At 38.1% G+C, this 20,048-nt stretch overlaps 1 protein-coding gene across 8 annotated transcripts in view; it reads right to left on the bottom strand.

Moving 5' to 3' along the window:
- The window catches only part of RBMS3 (RNA binding motif single stranded interacting protein 3), a 1,319,689-nt gene that overhangs the window by 131,303 nt on the left and 1,168,338 nt on the right, over positions 1-20,048 (bottom strand). For all 8 annotated transcript variants that reach the window (XM_053903895.1, XM_053903896.1, XM_053903894.1 and 5 more), the window contains exon 11: positions 2,019-2,065. In XM_053903895.1, coding sequence (XP_053759870.1) covers positions 2,019-2,065 — 47 coding nt within the window. The remainder of the gene's footprint in view (positions 1-2,018; positions 2,066-20,048) is intronic.

Genomic DNA, 20,048 nt, shown 5'->3' with positions numbered 1-20,048 from the left:
TCTTAACTAAAATGTGTTTCATGAGGGAAATATTCACTGTTGGAAACACTTAAGTGGGCAGCGAAAAAGGGTGAGCCATTTTTGCAACTCTTCCAATCATGCGAAGGATACCGTGTTGCAGTTAATATAAGGTACAGATAAAGATATGTCATAGAGAGGGTGATTAAGGTGGACAGATGTACCTGCAATCATTATGGCACATGGGCAGTGGCTTGAAATGTGAGGAAAAAGTCCTGCAGGAGGGACAGATGTTCACTGTGTACTATTGTGTCCTCACAGCCTCTAACATGGCACTCCCCAAAGCTCCCCTTTGGCTGCTCAGATTAGGAACTGAAATACCTTTAGTTTTCTCTTTAGGTTTCTGATAAATCAGCAAGAATACTTGGAAAATTATGTCTTTAGAGAAGACAGTCAGATTTTAAATTATGCACCGGAAAGACCATTGACTGAAGTGATGCAGAGGGGAGTGTCATCCTCCACTCCGGTCCAGGCCTAAGTCACTGCTGTATATCTAATCCTTCACAAAGAGCTTTGAGTAAGAAGGACTTTATAATAGATGTATGGCTAAATGTTACAGATGGGAACATATAGTATGCAAAATATTAGCACCTGTTGAATCTGGTTAGTGAACATATTCAATTACTATTATATAATAATATTATTCATTATACATATAATTATTATTCATATATTCGTATTATTCATTATTCATATTATTCAATTATTCATATAATAGATATATGGCTAAATATTACAGATGGAAACATATGTACGTATATAGTATGCAAAATATTAGCACTTGTTGAATCTGGTTAGTGAACATATTCATTCAATTATTATTTCTATTTTCCATTTATGTATATACATTTCTACTGTCACGCCACATATTTTTACATGCATTTGACTCTGAAACAATGCATGTTAAGTTACAAATATAAACTACTTGGTGCATGGTATGTGTTTAATACGTGTTATTTCCTTCCATTAAAACACCTGTTTTCTGTCACCATCACTTAGCATATAAGGCCTTGTTCTGTACCTTTTGAGTTAACTATTTTATTTTCGCAAATATACAATATGATTCTTGAGGACGTTCTTCTCTATTTCTTCTTTCTACTCACCAAGCTTATGGTGCCTTATTGGAAATAAGAAAATGCTTATTGGATAAACCCTTAAATTTCACTCCTAGAGAGGAGTTTTAATCAACAAGAGAGAAAGAACTAGAGTCCTCCCTTAGCCTACCATCCATGTTTACTCTTTTATGGGAGGGTAGACTATGAGTTCCTTGAGGCAAAGGCCCTGTCTCAGATACTGTCTTTTAAGTCTGGAGAGCAGAGCACTCTGCTTGGCATACCCACTGGATGTTTACTGAATGAATGAATAAATAATTGCTTAAATGAATAACTATCAGAACAGAAGATATTTAAATCCTTTCAACATCCCACAGATTTTCATTCGAGGCAGCTGACCAAATAGAAAAAAGTTTGCATTCTTTTATCCTCTACACTGATCTTAAATGAGGTCTTCATTCTGATTATTTAATGAGACTGTAAGACAGAACACTGAAAGCCATGGAGAAATCCAAGATAGAAGGCTGTGAAAATAAAAATAACCAACCAACCAAAGAATAATTATTGTCAACTGCAGGACAGCCAACGCAAAGAGAAGATATTGGAAAGTGAGTTCAACCAAAGATACTCAGAATTACAGAATTTTTGAGAGGTCAGATCATGTAGTTTAAGTTTTATTTTTCAAAGGAGGAATCCTAGACTCTGTGACTTATTCTCAGTAAGAGGCTACAAAATTTCTAGATGCTTATTCAAATGAAGAGCAAAGACACAATCACCAAGTCACTAACTTGACTCTGTCCATTACAGTGGTGAGACATGTTTGGTTTACACTTTCTCCTTAAAGATTTAAAACAAAAGAAAGACAGTTTTGAACATTTTTCTTCAGTACTGATTTCAGAGATCAAAGATACCTTAGCAATTAAAATAGAGAAAATGTGGTCTACTTACCCATTCTGTATGGCAGCTGTGGGGTCATAGGTCAGAGCCATGCCAGCCTGTATACAGGGAGGAAAGGGGAGAAATCAAATCTTAACACTTTTATCTCGGTGCCCAAAACATTCAGTCCACACAAATACTTTTATCTTTACTTTCCGTGATTTAAGTTTATTTTATCCTATACATTTTTCCATTCTTACTGCCAAGACTAGCATTTTTACTCCCCACACATCAGAATCCACCAGCGAGTTAGGAGTTTATATTATACATCCAGACAAACCAAGGAACAATGCAGTTTGGATGATTTCCGTATCTACTTCATAAACCATCCTCTGTCTAATCTGGTATCCTCATGATTTCTCACTATTGTCAAGAGCACCTATTGTACATCTCGTGGATGAAAAAAAAAGGAAGAATAAATCCTGTGGTCAGGATAAAAGTAAAAGCTACTTAAAATGCATTCGCCCTTTTAGAAGGAAATGTTAAGAAACATTTATTTTAAAATACGTGGTATGGGGTGCCTGGGTGGCTCAGTCGGTTAAGCGGCCGACTGCGGCTCAGGTCATGATCTCGTGTGATCTTGCGTGAGTTCGAGCCCCGCGTCGGGCTCTGGGCTGACAGCTCAGAGCCTGGAGCCTGTTTCAGATTCTGTGCCTCCCTCTCTCTGACCTTCCCCCGTTCATGCTCTGTCTCTCTCTGTCTCAAAAATAAATAAACGTTAAAAAAAATTTTTTTTAAATAAAATAAAATAAAATAGGTGGTATGCCTCAGGGGTGTGTAGGTAATAAGTGGCCGTGTGCTTGTCCGATGTACTGCCAGTGCCTGTCCTACTAAGAACGGTAGAAAGGCAAGGTCATTTACACATGAGGGAAATTTTAGGCCTTGTAGTTAATCAGGAGCTGCTTTCGTCCTAAGTGTACTTCTAAGAATACACTCACCTTTGAAAAACTAAACTTCTGTAACTGGCAGTAGTTTCAGAAAAGAATAATAAACTTCATGACTGCTAATTCACAGCCTACCTCCTTTCCTTTCTTTTTTTTTTTCTACCTCCTTTCTTCATACACATATCACATCTGATCCTCATGAAAACCCTACGGAGTAGGCGGGAGAAATAGCTTCTCCATTTTATCGATGGAGACCCTGAAGCTTGGAGAGGTCAAGTGATTTGCTAAAGGTCACATATTTATTTAGAGGGAGAATTAGATTGTAGCCCATGTCTTCTGATGCAGGCTGCCTTCCACTACCTATGACACTGACTGAGGGTCTGCATGAGACCTGACGATCATCTCTAGCAATGTGGGAGAACTTTTTCTGTGCACGTCTGGTCATGTCAGCTTTATTTTTGAACTTAAAATTTTTTTAATGTTTTATTTATTTTTGAGAGACAGAGCGTGAGTGGGGGAGGGGCAGAGAGAGACAGAGAGGGAGACACAGAATCCGAAGTAGGCTCCAGGCTCTGAGCTGTCGGCACGGAGCCTGACGCAGGGCTCAAACCCACTAGCCATGAGATCATGACCTGAGCCAAAGTCGGACATTTAACCAAATGAGCCACCCAGACACCCCTATCATACCACCTTGTGTTTTCCAATACTGTCTGTTTACTGCTTGTGAGTATAAACAGAATGTGGAAGGAAAACGGACTAGGTTGTTATCAGGTTAGCTTTTTTTTTTTTTTTTTTAATTTGAAAGTAAATTAGACCAATGTCAATTCCCTGGCTTTGATAGTACACTATAATTATATAATATATAACCATTGGGAGAAATGGGATGAAGGGTACACAGGGCCTCCTTGTACATTTCTTTTGCAACATCCCATGAATCTATAATCATCGAAAAATAAAAAGAAAAAAATGAATGAACTTTGAGGACTTTAGTAGAAGACAAGAAAAATCATAAAAACTTTAGAGAAAAGAGAGAGGAGTTTTGTGCTTGAATTTTTTCCAGTGTGGGTGAAGGTAGTTTTCCTACTGGGCTCATTGAATTCCTCAGATTTAGCACATAACTGAAATGGAAATTCTCAGGCTTTCCAAGATAGGGTCTGAAGTTCAGTATGCCCTGCTATAGTCAAGCTTAGATTACATGCATTATTTTTCCCAACTTTAAAATTGTTATTAAGATTGGTATAAAGAACAAAAGTGTAGAGCTGTATACGAATGGGACTGGCATACTGGGAGCACACAGAAATGGAAACAGAGTTTGCAAGCAAAGTTGAGATGACTTTCAGAAGTTAACAGAGGTGCACTGAGAATGCATGTGTAATGATAACTGTCTCACTCATGTTAAAGAAACATGCAACTGATATTAGGACAAGGTAGGGGATTGGAAAATAAGAAGAGAGTAACAGAGCAGAGATAAAGATAGGCTTTCTCCCCCTCGGGAGAAACAAAGGTCGTGGTGTCAAAAACAGATCCTAAGTCTAAAATTTTCCCAAGATGGGGCCTATGCCATGTGACAGACAGGAGGCTGGGTCCAGGCTGAAGACTCCCCAGAACGGGCCTATCTGGGGTGCAGCTGATACTCCATGGTTCTAGATCCTGGAGAGGGCAGTTGTATAAATTGCCCATTGGGCATAGAACTCTTTCTTAGAAACACTAACCTTCTTTCCCCTAACTTATTCAAGATGTTACACCAGAGGCAGAATGAAAAGAATGGGCTTTATACTCCATAGAGATATTGCTAGTTTGTGAGTTTAAGATGAAATAATACCTTCAGCCTCCTAACCACCTGAGACTGTTTAAATCCTAGGGGACTTATAGGATGCCTTTCCTAGTCAACCTCATGTTTTCCCCTTTTCCTTGGACTTATTTTCCAATAGTGCTCGGAGACCAATGCTATTTATCATTTCTTGAATGACCAATTATCTTGAACATTCTCTTCTCGTGCCATGTTTATTTGTCCTGACAACATTAGGTAAGGATTTTTTCTCTCACCTACTACTTGAATTTCTTGTGGGTTATAGTTAACAAATCAGCCCCAACTAGGAACACAGTAATTATCAATAAACTCTACCTTTTTGTTGAATATCCATTTGATAATCAGGAAGCCTAAGTTGGCCTCTACCTACATCTGAAACCTCCATCCATCTTTCAGAAGATGGAAAAGAACTGAATAGATGGCAATATGGTTTTGTGGAAAGAATATATATTTTGGACCTAGGTTCAAGTCTTAGCTCTGTTATTTCTGGCAGTGTGACCTTGGGCAAATTATTTAACCTGTTTCAACCTCAGTTTCCTCAGCTGTTAAATGGTTAATATCTGCCTCATCAGATTGTTGTGAAATTGAAATGAGATTACATTTGTAAAGTATCCAGCACAGTGCCTGGAGACAAGACACATACATGAATATTATAAAACAAAGCAACACGTGGTGAGAGCCATCTGAGTGGTATGGATAGGTGAGGGATAGAGGAGAGAGGCTGGGGGTGACCAGGGAAAGCATGTGGAAGATGTAGAGATGAGTGGAGCCTTGAAAGACGATTAGGATTTCCATAGATGGAGATGAGAGATGGAGGCCGGCTCAGACAAAAGGAATAGCATGGAAAAGACAAAGAAATAAAAAGGGCAAGGTGGGTGATTCATCTGCAGTAGAACATTGTGGTGGGGGGTGGGGTAGTGGGAATTCAGAGTCAAAAGAAAAGGAGGGAGAACCTTGATTGCCTGGCTCCTCTTAGGGAGGCATGGGATATTTTTTGAGCAGGGCAATTACACAATCAAAGAGGGATTGTCCAATCCCAAGAAACAGCATGAACCCCCTGGAAAACAGAGGGTAAATCCAGAGCAATAAGCAACTGGAGTAGGTACTCGGGGACAGGCAGGTGGAGAGGATCTCAAGTGCGACTGTCATTGCAAGAGGGTAGGGAATGAACACAAGATTCACCTACTTCATGATTTTGCCTAGGGACAGTCATGTCTCTGAGCACCTTCGGCAAGAGGAGACAAGAGATAGTTTCAGGTCATATACATTTGGGACATTATGGGTAACAAAACAAGGCATGGGTTAAACAGAGGGTTGTGTGAACGTAGCCCACTGGCTGAATATCATAGCACAATAACTAACACTTGGCTGCACCTGGTTTTCATTTCATGTGTAACAGATTGTTGAGTTATAATTCTAATATAGTCTTAATGCAGATTTTGCATTCAATTTCCTTTTGTTTCTTTCCACAAAGGTACAAAAGAAAATCAATTTTGCTGCCCTGTCTAGCCACCTTTACACTAAGTGAAGAACCATGAAATCATCATTATGTAATTACCAAATTTTATGGCATGTTTACAAACTCCAGAGTCACACAAAAAGTAACTTGGAACAAAACAAAAATGTCACACCACATATGGAGGGAAGTGATGTTTAATCCTGTCTCTCTGTTTCGAAAGAGCTTACGAGATGCACAAATATTTTCCGTTTTTCGAGTTTACATAAGTTGTGCATTGGAAGTGTTTGCAATTTATTTAAACGAAAGGGGACATTTTTGTCATTTTCCAGCAGCAGCTGAGTTTTTGCTTAGTATTTCAACCATAATAGGATATTTCTAGTCACCCCGGCAGAATCTATACTATAAGAGCTAAACAGCTTAGAAGAAATTTTAAAATGCAGTTTGCTGAATTAAGGTATCTAATTATTTTCAATAAATATAGGGATTTCATTAAGACACATCAGTTTGACTTAGGAGCTAGATATTTGATTTTTATAACTTTAAATGATTAACAAGTTAAATGAAGAGGTAATAATCATGGAAATACTGCTATGGGCTATGGGCTCCCTAGTCTCAGTGGGGAGTAGGCATTAACACTTCAGAAAGATTTTTGGACTGTAATGCTTGGTCTTTCCGAGGAGCAGAGGATCATGGACTATAACAAAGCTAATGAGAAGACAGGCTGATAGAACTGATTTTATCATTTTTGAAACTATTTTTTAAATTTATTAACGTTTATTTATTTTTGAGAGAGACAGAGAGACAGAGAGAGACAGAACATGAGTGGGGGAGGGGCAGAGAGAGAGGGAGACACAGAATCCGAAGCAGGCTCTAGCCTCTGAGCAGTCAGCACAGAGCCCTAAGCAGGGCTCAGACTCACGGACCCTGAGATCAAGACCTGAGCTGAAGTCAGACGCCTAACTGACCAAGCCACCCAGGTACCCCTGAAACTATTTTTATATTGTCATGTAAATGGGGACCAAAAAATTTGAGGCAACAAACTTCATATGGATAGACATACACTGTAATTACTGGAAAATGGAAACATCATTGTGTTAGCATAACATTTCTCTTTTTTTCTAAATTCTGTCTTGACAAATGATGCATCATAATTGTATGGGTAAAAATGAATAGTCACAAGAATTTCCAACTTTCTATGATCAGATATAAGGCAACACTGTAGTATATACATAAGTAAATACTATAATAAGTAATAATAAATAAGTACATATTGTATATTTTAGCAAATATTGTGTACTGAATTAGCACAAGATAAGTTCAGGAAGCCAAATAAGAAAAGGATAACGTAATTTTCTGGATATTATTTTTTTTAATGTTTATTTACCTTTGAAGAGAGAGGGAGGGAGAGCGTGAGCACAGGAGGGGCAGAGAGAGGGAGACACAGAATCTGAAGCAGACTCCAGGCTCTGAACTGTCAGCACAGAACCCAACCCGGGGCCCCAACTCACAAACCATGAGATCATGACCTGAGCCAAAGGTGGACGCTCAACCGAGTGAGCTACCCAGGCGCCCCTGGATATTATCTTTGAAGAGTGTATTTCTCGCAATCAATGTTAACAATATTTATAACCGTCAGTGGGTTATGGTTAAAAATTCCAAAAGTAAAGTAAGGTGGCTTAAAAAGTTATGTGTGTGAAAGGGTTTGAAAATTATAATGTGTTATAAAATTTGGGGTTCTGCTATTGTAGTGAAACCTCACTTAACTTTGTTTATATTTACTTACCAATATTTCTCTTTAGAAACATGTCCCTTAGCGAAGAAACCATGATACAAAATTATGTGTATCATATGGGTCAAAAATTTTTAAAAAATTAAAAAAATATCTCTGACTAGAAATTAATTTCAATAATATTAAATGTCAAAATACTGGAGTGGTATAACCATAATTTTTTTTCTTTCCTGTATTTTTTTCTGACTCTTTTGTAAGCTATATATAATTAGAATTACTTTATAATGGGAAGTATCTTAAAGAAGTATATTATATGAACTGTTCTGTGAATTGTTCTTAATTTTTAAATTCAGGAAGAAAAAAGGCATGTCATTTACAAAAAGGCATATCATTTACAAAAACCATACAGATTAGAGGCCTGACTTACAAGTAAGCCCAAAAATGTCAGGAAGCATTTAGCTTTGCTAGGTCAGTAGAATACAGACGGTCTGGGATCAAATGGGAGTTGCTACAGCCAGAAGGACCAATGTGAGAATGGGAAGGAGGTCAAGAATAAATACTGACAATTCAGGGTTAATCATACACTGATCCTAGTGTTGGAAGCTATAAGAATTCATAATTACAAATGGCCATACTGGCTGAGAAACTGAGGATTTCATATGCGATAGCAGAAGTGTGGATGTCCAAGATATTCAGAGGAACCGATAAAAATCACCAGGAAACCACAACATGGTCATAACCAAGTACAGTTTTTGGCTAAAAAATGATTCTTTTAAAAATGTTTTAATGTTATTTATTTTTGAGACAGAGAGAGAGAGAGATGGAGTCTGAGCAGGGAGGGGGGCAGAGAGAGAGGAAGACACAGAATCTGAAGCAGGCTCCAGGCTCTGAGCTGTCAGCACAGAGCCTGACACAGGACTCGAACCCACAAACCGAGAGATCATGACCTGAGCCGAAGTCGGACAGTTAACTGAGCCACCCGTGTGCCTCAAGAAAGGATTTTAGGGGCGCCTGGGTGGCTCAGTCGGTTGAGCGTCCGACTTCGGCTCAGGTCAAGATCTCGCGGTCCGTGAGTTCGAGCCCCGCTTCGGGCTCTGAGCTGATGGCTCGGAGCCTGGAGCCTGCTTCTGATTCTGTGTCTCCCTCTCTCTCTGTCCCTCCCCCGTTCATGCTCCGTCTCGTTCTGTCTCAAAAATAAATAAACGTTAAAAAAAAAAAAAGAAAATAAAGGATTTTAAACCTCTTTCCTGTTTAAAAAAAAAAAAAGGAACTAATCCTAGGAAACAATACGTATGCTCAGGGCAAATTTGCAGGCAGAGTGTTGTAGCAGCTACTGAAAAGGAATGTGAGAAAATAGGGCAAGTGGTAGGGCTTTGCCAGCATTGGCTCTGGTGTGGTCAGGTGATTACTGAATGGTGTGTTTCCCCTGGCACAGGCAGTCAACCATATAAAGCAAGTGTCTGCTCTCGCCTGCTCAAGGCATGTTCCCTGGACTATGGGCAGCCAGTCCCTCTGCTAAAGAGAAGATGAGGGACAAAAGAGACTGTAGACAGGACACTACCTAATCTCCCAAAGAGAGATATAGTCTGGTCCTGAGATCAGACAGAAACGTCCTTGTTAATTGTTCTGTAAAACATGCCTACCAACCTGTGCAGTGGCTCATACAATACTCCTAAGTTTCACAATTTCTGAATCTAAGGGAGATATTTATTCTAAATCTATTTGGTTAGTATGCATCATTTGACCAGTGATTTTCCTCTTCTTTCAACATCCCTTGCAATTCTGTGAGCCTGCTTTTCTTCTGACTTCTCAGAGAGCAATTTCTCCTTTGATGTTACTCGGTCCACCCCTTTGTGGTGCCTGCTGGTGCTCAGGGCCAGGGCTGGCCCCCCTCTTCTTTCCTTCTGTACAGTAATGACATTCACTTTCAGATCCCAAGTATGATTTATGTCCCGGTGATTTCGGAATCTTGGTCTCAAACTCAAGTGTCTATACTGAATTCCAGAATTTATTGCCTAGTTAAATTAGTACGTTTAATGTATGGTCAGTGTCTCTTATCAAGTTATCATTTCTTGTTTGTGTGTTGGCAGAGACATCCTCTCCTTCCTCTGCTTGCAACTCCCCTCAGCCACACTGTTGTGCTGTGAAGATGCTCTTTTGATAAAGAACATGTGTCAGTCCTTGACTGGTGAGTAGACATGGGGGACGCAGAGGGATTTTTAATCGACCTTCCCAATTCAGCAGGGAAGCCAGTGTACCGGAACCAAATCATGAATAAGAACCCAGGACAATTAGAGGCAGCCAGAAAACCTGGAGGCCCCTCTTATCCAAGTTACTGACCAAGAGTAGTAGGGAGACGATTATGAAAAATCATCTTGATATCTTCAGGGGTTTGTCAGGAATCATGCAAATGAAATGCAAGGGATTTATCACTTAAAAAAAAACTAGAAAAATAGGCAGAGAATAGAGAAAATTCACCTCTCTTTGTTTGGGAAAAGAACATCGGGGGAGTCATGTTGTTGTTTATACACTATGTCATCACAGTATTTCTCCTTTTTGGCTTCAGCTAAAGCATCCTAGTCAGGCAGAGAATTTCTCCCTTTTATAGCAATGAAGAAGGACAGGCCAAAAAGATGCAGACAGAATTAAGCCTGGATGACTGGAAAAGCCAATGGCTGCACAAAGAAAGCATCGTCAAAGGAGAAAGAGAAGAAAAGGTATGATGTGGCTAGCTCAAGTTCTCAAAACTCTAGTCTGAGTTTGTCATTTCCAAAATTAAGTTAAGCCTTTATTGATAATCATAAAATACACAAGAGAACACTACCATATTTTTTGTAGACACTTCTGATTTTATTTCAATCTAAATGGCTGACTTTATAGATTCCAAAACACAGTGTGTGTGTGTGTGTGTGTGTGTGTGTGTGCGCGCGCACTTCACATTTTAAAGTCTGTGAAAATTGGGGCTTGCATGATAATTGATGGCATTTGAGTTTGGCAACTTCTCTTTTTAGTGACATTTAAAATAATATTTCATCTTTAATTGATGGTACCTTAGAGTCAGTGATGGAGTATATATACTGGTAAACCTCACTATAACATACTAAGTAGGATGAAAAATATAAAATGCTGAGGTTGCTACCAGGGTGGGTCTGTGAAGCTAAATAGGTGGGAGTTCTAGGTATCCGGCTAATTGATCCATATTCTCCCAGGTCCCTGCTGCAGTTTGATGGTATGTGGAGGTTGTAAGCTGTGGTTTAAATTTCGATGGGGATAATTCTGAGTCTTATGGCAGGCTGGAATTGCCAGGACAGCACCAACAACTCCAGAAACTCCCTAGTTGGCTGAGGCCCCACTTAGTTGCCATGGAGACTGGGTCAAAGGTATCAGAGAACATGGAGATTAACCATCAGTCTTTCCCCTATAATTGCTTGATATAATTTTTCCATTGTTCAGCCCCTCCTAAACCCCATATCCCTACTTTCTCCCCTAGAACATAAGTATGCTTTCCCCTACTCTTCTTTGAGAATGGAGACTAGGGCAGATGATCGGAGCTCATCATCAGACACATCATATCCAAAATTACACTATTATAGGAATTTTCAAGATTTACTTTTTATCTTTAGTGATCACAGGTTAGAAAATATGAACCCAGCAGTTTTAAAATAAGAACACTTACCTGAGTTAGAAAGTCTATAAGCTAAACTACTGCGAATTCAAGTTCTTGGGCCAATGGGAAGATTTTTTTGAGATTACAAGTGTCATTCACCTTGAGCCTGCTCTCTAAATTGCCAGTAAAGCACATGAAATAAATAAGACTACATTTGATGGGCTGGCTAACAAAGTCAATCGCAAGTGTTGTAATGCATCGTAAGAGCCAATCACTTTTTTTAAGATCACATATGTAAAGTCTCTTCTTCAGTTCAAGGTTAAAAGAACTATTTTCAAAACCTGGCAATGTTGTTACATACATCTTAATTTCTTCCAAAGTCCCATTAAAGAAAATAATTGGACAACTAAATGCCAAGCATGTTGTTATACCCAAGGGAAATCATGAACTGTATAGATAATTCTTCCCCCTTCATGGAATATGGTCAAAGATAACATGGATCTACACCCTTTTACTGCTAAGTTTTGAAATAATTCTTTAGATAAACTATTGCCTTTAAAGTATTTTTTTTTAATTTCTAATGGTGTATTGGGGCAACACTTCAATTCCATATCTCTGAGACATAAATTTTCTAATGTTCAGTACTGTAAAATTAAATTACAGTCAATATGGCTCCAAAGCTAGTAGAAATGATATATTTCTGGGCCTTGTCAGGTTCTTCAGATATTTAATAAGAAGGGTGTTGACTGGTGACTGATCAAAGAGTTGGTGTGCAGGGTGCACTGTTCCAAACAGATCCAACTGAAGGCAAGAGGGCCACATGGTTAAGGTGCATTTTTGTCTTCATCACTGCTAAGAATGCCTCAAAGCATGTGCTTTAAGTAGCATTGGTAACAGCTAGTGATAGCCAAATGCTTTCATAAACTCAACAAAATATTCCTTTTGAATGTTCCTTATAAATGGTAACCATAGGGATAATCTCTTCTCTCCAGATTTTATGCAGCTTGTTTGTTATTACTTCCATAGCCATCTTTGTGTCTTTGAACATCAAATATTGTCCATATCAATGTGACCCACTGGGGTTTCTAAAGTCAAGGGCCAATATAGCTTTTTCTCTCATATGCAGATAGGTGTGTAAATAAGAATGTTATAAGTGATAGTAGAAATAATTCAATGTGTTAGGCGGATGACTTTGTTTTTTTTTTTTTTTTAATTTTTTTTTTTCAACGTTTTTTATTTATTTTTGGGACAGAGAGAGACAGAGCATGAACGGGGGAAGGGCAGAGAGAGAGGGAGACACAGAATCGGAAACAGGCTCCAGGCTCCGAGCCATCAGCCCAGAGCCCGACGTGGGGCTCGAACTCACGGACCGCGAGATCGTGACCTGGCTGAAGTCGGACGCTTAACCGACTGCGCCACCCAGGCGCCCCAATTAGGCGGATGACTTTGTACTGCTAAGGAAGATATATGAATTTTTACACTGGGTCCAATGTTTAGTGATCTTGATGAAGTGATTACAAGCCAACTGGTCGCTCATAGACTCATTAAACTCATGAAAATAGGACCCGAGCTTTTCCAAATTCCTTAGAAAGTTTTGCATTTTTGGTTGAGTAAAGAGTAAAGAGTAAAAACTGTTGTCTTTAGATCCATAACAATTGATAATTGACTCAGACACAACTTTTTACATAAAGACAGTTGGTTGCATGAATCAGTACATTATTTTTGATACCCATGGACATTGGTTTTTTAAATCAATGGAAGAGATACAGACTTGACCAGTAACTGGCTCCCACTCAGTAATAATAATCAGAAAACAAGACACAATTCTTGTTATTAGCAGCAATTATATTCTCTAAAGTCACCATGAACACTGAATTAGGAATATTGACTCATTGCTCCTAGAAGAAATTCAGGGTTAGGTTCTGATCACAACATTTTCACCAACTAATTAATGCACAACATTGCTTTAACTGTGTTTCTGTCTAAAGACACCTTATTATATATTTTTGATTCATCAACAATGAACTCAAAGCCAAAGCACTATAAGTCATGCTTGCGCAAAGCTGATCTCCATTTCCTTTTCATATTGTCTCCACAAGGCACAGCATAGATTCCTTGTGCTTAGGAACACAAGGCATCACGTCAGCACTATAATTGGGGGCATTTTAAACAGTGAAATCACCAGTGAAAAGCACAAACATGGAAAAATGTGGCCCTACATAAACCAAGGAAAGGACACGTGTTTATAGTGTTATAGGTTGACACAAGAGCCTGCCTTGCTCAATCTTGAGAGTATGGATGTTTGGTGACTCAGACTTTTTTTTTTAAGTTTTTTTTTAAATTGAATTCCAGTTCAGTTAATACACAGTGTTATATTAGTTCTAAGTGTACAATTCAATACCTTACACAGTGCTCTTCATGGTAAGTATACTCTTTAATCCCCAGGCGACTCAAACATTTTACTGCTCTGCACAAATGACCATGAAGCCACCATGAATGTTGATTCAGGGTTAGAAACAAATTGTAGCAAGTACGTTAAGTTTGTATACAGGGAACCCATGAATAATGAAGATCCACCGTATCTTTTTTAACTGATAATTTCACGAGTCTGAGTCTTTCAGTAAACAAAAGGAAATTTCATAAATGGCATTAGTATTAACTTAGAAGGATTCTAACAATTCCTTACACAAAAAAAATTGGTAACATTACTCTTGAAATAGATTAGGGCATTCAATAGATTATTGGGCAATAGATTACTGACATTCAGCACTAGGGAGCCATAGAATATGCAAGAAAATTCTTACTTCCCAATTATTTGTTAAATCCAGCATTCCCATCAGGATGCTGCTTCTGTCGAAGATAATTGCTTTGAAGAATGTTTGAAAGTACTTGATCATGAGGAGTATTTTTCATAGCCACAGAGGTTGTGTGAGCACTTTTTGCATTCAAAACTAATTGCCATTACTTGCCGGAATAGGTAGGTTAATAATTCATTTTCTTTCTCTTTAAAAACACTAACCATGTAATTCATCAGATCTCAATAGTGGCTCCATCTTTTCCTTGGTATCTAGCTATAGTTCATGTTTTCTTTCAATATTCTTTTTTTCTTTTTCTTTCATCTTCTCCATCCTTCTCTTTCCTTGCCAGCCCTTGGCTTTTATGATCACACGACCTTCAAGAGAAAAGTGGCTACAAATTTGAAAACCATCTAATGCCTCAGTGCTAAATAATGCTTGGAATGCAGATGATGATTTGGAATGTGATCTTATAAAAACCTTAATAAAATCTGGGTCAAAGTAAAAATAAATTAATTTCTACTTGCTTTATAATATACTTTATTAAATAAGTGAAAAATTCAGCTGGAAAAATGATATTGGTAGCAGATGTCTTTTCAAATAAATGTTGTATCATTAAAAAGAATTCCCACTTGGAAAATAAAAGAGACATGACATAAAATTGGACACCAAGGAATTAAGCATTTGAGTCATAAGAAACACATAGCAAAGCTGGCTTTCAGATTAAAACGCCCTGACTTGTGTTGATGATATTATGATAGTTATAATAGCTAATACTAGAGTGATTATAGTTTTCCAGGAACTGTGATCAGTGCTTTATCCTCGGCACCTCATTTAATCCTTCCAATCACTAAATATACACTTTTAACCATTCTCATTCTACTGATGAGGAGACTGAAGCAGAAAAACGATAAAACTTTCCCAAGTTTGTCCCTCAGCTTAAAAGCTGTGGATCTGTGATGGAAATGCTAGAGTTTCCTCCCTAACTACTGGAGTGTCTGATAAAATGTGAAGAAAAGCCAACAGTATTGTGCACATCACAGATGCTGACACATGTGCTTCCTTAAATTTCAGAAGGAACTATGATTGTCAATAGTTAGTAGAGTACTAGAGAAGGATTCAAGATGTATCCCATCCCACCCAAGCTCAAGTTGCTCCTCTAAATATTATTCTCTCTGTGCCAACTCAGTACCCAAGGGCATAGGGGACTCTACTGGACAAGTAACAAGGTGAAATTTTCAACTCTGGGATGATTTTCTGGCTTGTCAATGCATATAAATCAGTTTCTCCGTTACCTACCCTGAAAAACAAACAAGCAATCAATCAGTTAATGGTTAGTAACGGGACAAGTCTGAGCTGCAGTTCTTGTGTTTGCTGCATTTGTCAGTTTTATTATTTTTATTTTGGCTTTGGTTTTCTTTCACTGTTGCGTAGGTTAATAGACAGTTATCATCAGTGATTTTAGTTCCACGATATAAGTTATATTCTATCCAACCTTTAACTGCCTACTCTACAGAGAAGATCTTTGCTGTTTTAGGTTCCCAGGGGGTGGAGAATCTGTCTGTATGTTTATGTCATGTCCATTATCTCCTGTCTTGTGCCTCCCACATAGGGGATGCTCAGTAAGTGCTTGTTTACGGACTGAATGCTTTTTGTTTAAGCTGTTTCTTCTCCAATATTACTTTAAAAAATGTATTTAAAACAGAATTCTCTTAAAAAGAACATTTCTGCAAGAGGTAGTCCTATATTGAGAAAGTAAGAAAGGAAATAGGAAACACGAGGAGATAGAAGGGTTCTCACGGTGTATGTATATTTCTAATATACATCCAGGGCAAGGGTCACTCCCTACACTTCATTATGTCCTTGGGACACAGCACAAAGTATCAGTCATGGAAGGAACAAATGCTTTTTGACAACAAGAGTACTGATGATTATGGTGATGGAGACACAGTGGAAATCCAGAATTATGACGCCAACTCTGCATGTATTAACTTTCTCTCAGAAAAATAAAAACAAAAGCAAACATAAAAATCAGGACATACCCTCAAGGAAAATGTTTATCTGAATGAGAATCTAGGATGGAACTATTTTGTTATTGATTACGGGTATCTGTCTACTCAGAAATCTAAAAAGACATCTTTGTGTCAATCATAAATGGATTTAGTCGGAATGAATAATTACTCCTCATGCCTTGTGGCACAATGAGGAGGAGGCCGGACGTTTGGAATCAGGTTCATCAACTATGCCTGTACTTGGCTATGGACTTCATAACAGCACAAGAAACCCCATTTCTCCCACATGACCTTTGCAGGCTTTCATTCACTTACTGGCACTGAAGAGAATTTTTATTAATAGTAGTTCTAAATGGACAAGAGCTATAAAACTTTACAGCACAGGAGAAGTTTTCATCCATCACTGAAAACAAGTTGATTTCAGGTCTGAAAATAGACAACCTATTATCTGGGTTATAGGTCGTAACAAATCACTTGGCTTACGTTGGCTGTGGTAAAACTGGTAACTTGAGCTTTCAGCTCACTCATAGTGGATTTTGTAAGTGCCTTAATGAGATCTAATTAAAGCATACTCTGTCAGTTTATTCCATCTCTTAAAGGCTTTGAAATGAACACGTCCAGGCAGAGCCAGTAGCATTGCACTACAATAAGGAGCGCAATTTACATTTGGTTTGTGTGAATGGCACCCATCCCCTTGGTATTATGAAGTGCATGTACTGTATTCATATACCCAGAGGCTTGTGTCTTGGGCAATTAAAAATGCCCTCAAATAAAACGTCTTCGAGATATAATACGTCATCATGCCTTATCTAAAATTTGTTTCTTTCCTTGGGAATAGGTAAGAATTTCCAAACCTTAGTATTCCGAGAATGCATCCCCCAAAAGCTTACTTGATTTTCTCTTCAACATAACCTGCCAACTATTCCTGGGAACCTGGGTGCTGATTGTTAACAATACTATATTAGCTCCATTAGTTCATCTCCATATCTAGACCGTGAAGACAATCTCCTAAAATGTTTCCCCAGTAAGGAAAAATATCTTCAGAGGATCACATAGAGAGAGATTATTTGTTACTGCTCATTGCTTTGAAATTGACTCTAGCAGAGAACTGTAGATCAGATAAAAGCAAGAAACACCATTTTATTTGTTTTAGTTTTCATAATAAAAATCTTGGTGTTTTTCCACTGGACTTTTGAATACCTTGTGGGGTCACTTCTTTGTTCAATTGCTGGGTCTCTTGTTTGGGTCCATAGCCAAAATATTATTTCTTTGAAGTGCAATTCCTGAAGCAATTGTTATCGATGGCGTTTAGTGACTCAATTACTATAGGACTTGTGAAGATCTTACGAAAGCTAGATTAGAGCTTCAAAGCCAGTGAGAAATAGTTTGTTTATGGTATTTGCGTACTTAAGGATAATGTCCCAACATGACAATTTGGTGAAACAGCACCGTCTTCCATGATCTGACAATTAATGTTCACTTGCATTTGAAAATTCTGAAGGAGACCCAGAGGCTAGTCACAACAAATGTCAACATAAAGTAATTTCAAGGTTTGACTGACTCTCATCATTGTTGTAGAAGCATCCATCATCTTTGATTTCAGCCAGTCATCTTTACCACATAGCTGAATGTTTCTGATCAGTTGTACTTATTATTTGGGCATAGATTCCAAACAAATCTGGGGGCTTTTTGGTAATCATTGGAAAAGCATTCTTTGGAAACATAGGAAGAAGCAACAGGAATTCTTCTTCATGTTCCTGATATGTGTATTTGTTGTTGTTGTTTGTTCATTTGTTTGTTTTTTAATTTTTTTATTTGTCTAGAGTGGACACACACTGTTGTATCAGTTTCAGGTGTACAAAGTAGTGATTTGACAAGTCTATACGTTATGCTGTGCTCACCACACATATAGTTCCCATCTGTCACCATACAACCCTATTACAAAACAAGTGACTGTATTCTTTATGCTATGTCTTTTATTCCAATGACTCCTGATGTATTTTTTGACTGATATGCAGCATTCCTGATTCCAGTCCAATCATTTGGGAGAACACTAACACGATCAATTTTGGGAAACATTTTGCCTGAAGTAAAGAATATGCCTTCAGATGTAATGGGCTATCTAGCTTATGAATGTCATGAAAGTCATACTGATGATACAGTGAGACCATTTCTGAGCTAGGGGTGACATTAAAAACATTTCGCCACCATTATGTTGTAAGCACCGGCCAATCAGAACATAAATGCTGGGGTAGGATCCTGGGGAACTCCTGCAGTGCCAGGTAGCACCCCATTCTTGTGAGATGGTAAGACGTCCTGAGGAGCCACCAAAGTGGAAGGGGTGGAGGGGCTGTACTGATGGACTAGTGCTGGTGGTTATTTACCAAATGAAACAAATATGTTTTACTATTTTAACAAGCAGCATGGCCCTTCTGGTATATGGAAGTTGAATATGAGCCCTGTCCCTGGCTCAAGGTTCTCTGGGACGGTGGTTCTCAAAGTGTGGCCTAAGGACACTTGAGGGTTTGGTGAGATATTTTTAGGAGATCCACAGGTTCTCCCTTTTTCAATGACATTCTGTATGAAGCTGGATTTTTTTTCATATGATTAAATCAAACAAACTATGGCAACAGGTTGGATGCTGATGTAGATATGCAAATCTGGTCATCTTTTAGCAACCTAGACAGTAAAGTGATTTGCAAAAAGGTAAAAGAGTGCCATTATTCTCAAAAAAACTGACTTTGAAAGATATAATATTTTTGTTAACAAGGGATGGTTTATTCTTTTTTAATGAACTAATAAACAATCATTTTTAAGAGTATGAAGGGATACTAAGACCAAAGAGTTTGTAAATAGCTATATGAAGAAATAAAATGATAAGATTTGTAGAGCACTAAGAGAGGCCTAATAGCCCCAATCCCTGATCATTCTGCTCAGTTTTGCTTGTCACTTGAGAGATTAATTAAGAACTTTAAAATATCCCTGTGTATTCCACTTATGCAAAAACATGTCCAGCAGCATATATTTGTATTTCAAAACCTTGCTAATTTACACTAATTTATGTGTGTAAAGTTTTCATTACTAGAATTTTTTTGATAAAGAAGTGCATTTCACCATGCTAAGAGAACTGTTATGAAAATGCCACTCAGAAGAAAACAGCTTTACACAAGACATTAAAATTTTAATTAGCTTATCAGTTGTCATGCTTTAGGTACTTGTAAGATGCTTAAACATTTTAGGAGAAATCCTTTTCACACTATCGTTTTTTTACCTGACTTTCAAGAGAGGCAGAGAAAACATGAGCCTCAATCTGTGCTACTATCCCAAATGCTGAAGCACTGGAATTGAAATTATCATCTTTCATTTTATCTAGGGCAACAATGAAAGGTTTACCATCATCTCATCTAAAAACAACAATAACTGCAACAAAAAACAAGCAAAAACAAATACCCCAAATGATCTCCTCATCAAATTGGTATGCCAAGGGGCTATTAAAAAAAAAAAAAAAAAAAAAAAAGAATGGACTTCAAGGAAAGATTATGTCTCAACCTTAATACTGGATGAAGGAAGGGCCCAGAGAAAATCTCTCCTAAGAATCTGACCCAGAGTCCTTGCTTGGGTTAGAGTTTCAATTCGTGAAGTCAGAGGGGTCAAAGACCAGCAGAGAATGTAGATAGTGCTCCCAGATGACTAACGAGAGCAAATGCAACTTGTCTTCTCATAATGCCATTGATTATAAGAGGAGA

Source organism: Panthera pardus, unplaced genomic scaffold (assembly GCF_024362965.1).
Source record: "Panthera pardus isolate Hobbes unplaced genomic scaffold, ASM2436296v1 HiC_scaffold_16, whole genome shotgun sequence".
Taxonomy (NCBI): domain Eukaryota; kingdom Metazoa; phylum Chordata; class Mammalia; order Carnivora; family Felidae; genus Panthera; species Panthera pardus.
Note: the sequence above shows the minus strand (reverse complement) of the source record. Positions and strands in the feature narration are given on the sequence as shown.